Source organism: Physeter macrocephalus, unplaced genomic scaffold (genome assembly GCF_002837175.3).
Source record: "Physeter macrocephalus isolate SW-GA unplaced genomic scaffold, ASM283717v5 random_1273, whole genome shotgun sequence".
In the NCBI taxonomy this organism is placed as follows: domain Eukaryota; kingdom Metazoa; phylum Chordata; class Mammalia; order Artiodactyla; family Physeteridae; genus Physeter; species Physeter macrocephalus.
This window is the reverse complement of record NW_021146285.1, coordinates 8,666-12,441: the sequence shown is the minus strand read 5'-3', so window position 1 is coordinate 12,441 and position 3,776 is coordinate 8,666. Positions and strand designations below refer to the sequence as shown.

General features: G+C 43.9%; 1 protein-coding gene across 1 annotated transcript; it reads left to right on the top strand.

Moving 5' to 3' along the window:
* The first annotated feature begins 417 nt into the window (after positions 1-417).
* LYSET (lysosomal enzyme trafficking factor) lies at positions 418-3,008 on the top strand. The gene is made up of 2 exons (XM_028486485.1): positions 418-821; positions 1,274-3,008. Exons 1-2 carry the CDS (start codon positions 724-726, stop codon positions 1,683-1,685), a joined length of 510 nt encoding a protein of 169 aa, XP_028342286.1. The 5' UTR covers positions 418-723; the 3' UTR covers positions 1,686-3,008.
* The last annotated feature ends 768 nt before the right edge of the window (positions 3,009-3,776 follow it).

Below are 3,776 nucleotides of genomic sequence, written 5' to 3'. Positions count from 1 at the left end.
CCCGGGCGGCCAGGTCCGCGCAGAGGCGCGCAGGGGGATGGCTGACCGCCCGTTGCTGCGGTGCTCTCCGCGGCGAGGAACGACGGGGGCGATCGAGCCGCGAACGAAGCGCCGGGGAGAGGCTTTGAGGAGCGCTGAAGCGGCCAGGCCCAGACTGCCGCCCACCTGAACGGTAGCGCCAAAACCGGCGCCTCCGTAGCCTCCCCCGACTCGCAGCAGATCTGTTCCAGGCGCGCTCGGGGAGGCGGTGCCGCGGCGGAGGCTCCCTGACGTCACGAGGGGCGGGCCTTTCGGGGGCGGGGCAAGCGCGCTTCCGGCCCGAGCCGGAAGCCCCGACTGTGTCAGCATCCGGGACGGCGGGCGGGCGGGCCAACCGGGACAGGAGGTGAGATCCGGGACCTGCCCAGCTCTGCAGGCTCGGCCTGTGGCCGCTGCCGGGCACTGGGCTCCCGGCGCTGCAAGGCGGAGAGGCCCGGGTCTGATGCCGCCCGCGCAACCCTGTCGCGGCGGCGGGCGCTGCAGCACGACAGGGGGCGGGGCCGGCTGCAGGGGAGGCCAGGGTGGCTGGGCCGAGTGACACAGGCTGGGGCTCCGGCAGCGGCGACAGGGGCCGGGCCGCCGCGTGACCGGCTGCAGTCACGCTGTGCTTAATCACAATTAGCTTTTGCTCCAGGCTGGCCGTGCTCACCATTCTCCCAGCCGGTGACCCCGGGGATTTCTCTTATGGTGGCTTTCTCTGAAATGCCAAAGCCACCCGATTATTCAGAGCTGAGTGACTCTTTAACGCTTGCCGTGGGAACAGGAAGATTTTCGGGACCACTGTAAGTGTTTAAGAGTTGCTGTCTTAACTTGGGGGCTCCGACATTGGTTTGACTTGTAGAACCAAGTTTTCATGTCTGAAGCAATACTGTTAATTCAGAAAGTATTTGAAGTATAGAAGTGAAATGTTCCCTAGGAAACGAGTTTAATTACAATTTAAGGGAACGTGTGCTGGACCTATTTAAGCCAGATTTAGTGATTTATTTATCTGTGGGATTCAGTAAAAAGTACACTTAATATATACTGAAACTTTACTTCCGCATAACTATTACATAAAACAACCTGTAAGATGTTTATATTTCTTAACAGATGTAAATTTAATTTAGTTATTTTAAACCTCAAATGTGTTAGGGAGTATTTTAGAGCTCATTGGACAAAAAGTAAGTACATTTGGAATAGTTGACATGACAGCATTACTAGACCCTCACTGTGTTATTGTTGTTTTAACTCAAAGGCACAGAGCATGGAGAATGATGAACTTCCGTCAGCGTATGGGATGGATTGGAGTGGGATTGTATCTGTTAGCAAGTGCAGCAGCATTTTACTATGTTTTTGAAATCAACGAGACTTACAATAGGCTGGCCTTGGAACACATTCAACAGCACCCAGAGGAGCCCCTTGAAGGAACCACATGGATACACTCCTTGAAAGCTCGGTTACTCTCCCTGCCTTTTTGGTTTTGGACAGTTATTTTTCTGATACCTTACTTGCAGATGTTTTTGTTCCTTTATTCTTGTACAAGAGCTGACCCCAAAACGATGGGCTACTGTATTATTCCCATATGCTTGGCAGTTGTATGCAATCGCCACCAGGCATTTGTCAAGGCTTCTAATCAGATCAGCAGACTACAACTTATTGACACATAAAATCAGTCACTATTTTTTCCTTACAAGTCCAAAACTGCCAGTACTGTATGAAGCCTGATCACAAGACTGCAGTTTCTTCACAAATCTCAGGAAGCTGTGGTGGGGCAGAGGCTTTTTAAAGAATGTGACTAGGGGACTATCTTTATCTGAACATTGAATTTTTAGGTAAAGCCTGTGATACAGTACTACAAAATCATGTTGATGACTTCAGATTTTGGAAGTAAAATTTTATCTGTTATTTGTTCTTTAGAAACTTGAATAAGTATCTGGATTCATATTTTTATTCTACTGTGCAACATAGTGATGATTCAGAAATTTTTCCTTTGGGGAAAAAAATGAACATTTCCATTGTGTTTAATGTAAAAAGGTCCAAACATGGTCATAAAATTTAAATTTTATACAATTACTTGGCTTGCTTTAAAATTCTTCAGACTAAAACACCAATTCATCCTGTTGTAGCTAAGCCAACTATTTATGCTTGTTTGCTATCAGCTTGTGAGAAATTGGTATAAAATTATTGAGGTGATGGCTGTCTTGAGAAGGAAAATGTGTTCTTCGTTTTGGTAATGCTACTGGCATTATTAATTAGCTAGAATTATTCATGCAACTTTTTTTTTTTAAACTACTTGGGAAGAGACTAAGTGTTTGAAAGTTGAGAAATCTAACACAGAGAATATGGAAACAAGGTGTTCAATGAAAATACTTAAGCCAGTCCCTGTCAGATGTGTGACATCTAAAAGATGCTCTCAAGTCATCGTCCTGATTTTCTTTTCTGCCTAAGGTCCAGTCTTCAGACGTTAGGTTAATTGCATGAAGATGTGACCCCTGTACTGCCTCCTTTGCATCTGTACTTACTACCTCATGTCTGGTAACAATACAAGTAACTAAAACATGGAAAATTAGATATTAGGATTATTTTTCTTCTTTTCTGGGTGAGATCAAGATATATTTTTATACAGTTATGTCATCAATACCAGGGAAATGTTTACACTGACCGATCTGAATAAGAATCATAACATTTTTTGGTGCTTAGTCCGTTAGGCCCTGTCCTAAGAGCTTTACATGAATTAACTCATGTAGTCCTCCCAACAACCCTATGAGATAACAGTTATTATTATCCAGATTTTACAGATAAGGACCGTGAGGTGGAGAAGTTAAGTAACTTGCCAAAGGTTACACAGCCAAGAAGCGGAGCCAGAGTTCTAACCTGGCATCTGATGCCTTTATTCCTAATCACTGAGCTGTGGTGCTTCTCACAAATGACGAATGTTTCAGCACTGGCTACTGTCTGCCTAACTATGCTAAAGATTGGAAAAGAACTGAGAAAGGTTTTTCTCAATTTGTGTGAGCTACTGAAAATCTAAAAGTTTTCAGGCAACCTCAACCTTTACCTTATATCCGGTTTGACCAGAACGGAAGGCTGAGCATTCCATAGCAAGCTTTTACTTGAAAGATAAAGCAGGTACTCTTGTAACTCAAAAGCAGCACGATCAGATTCTTCTGTTCTTCTCCAATTAATCTCATCTCTCTCCTTTACTACTGCCAAAGGTCTAGTTACTGAAATGATGTATGTTTTGCTACAATACATTGAATCTTCAAATTAAGCAGCAGTTTGAAATATATGTTTGTGCAAGGGTCAGATAACCAAATCACTTGTATCTTTTGAATACTTACTAAAAGTATGCATGCTGCAGGCAGTTTCCTGAGTGATACACATTCATGCTGCTGCACAAGAGTCCTAGGAGGCAGGTATGTATTGGTACTAGTACCATTTTACAGAAGAGGAAAATGAGGAAACCTGAAGCACGTACCAATTAATAACTTGCTCCTGGTCACACAGCAAGCGGAAGAGCTAGGATTTGAACCCAGGATATCTGGTTTCAGATCTCCAGCTCTATCATTCCATTATACTGCTTATCAAAAAAAAGATTAAGGAAAGTCATTGAGCAGTTTCTTGTTTTGTTTTGAGGCAGTGATAGTTTGGAAATGATTTAAGGAAATTATTTCCATTATTTTTTGTATTTTAAATGCTTGATGTAATGCAAGGTTTGTGAGTTTTCTATTTGTCTTGTAAGGTAGTAATTCCTTTTA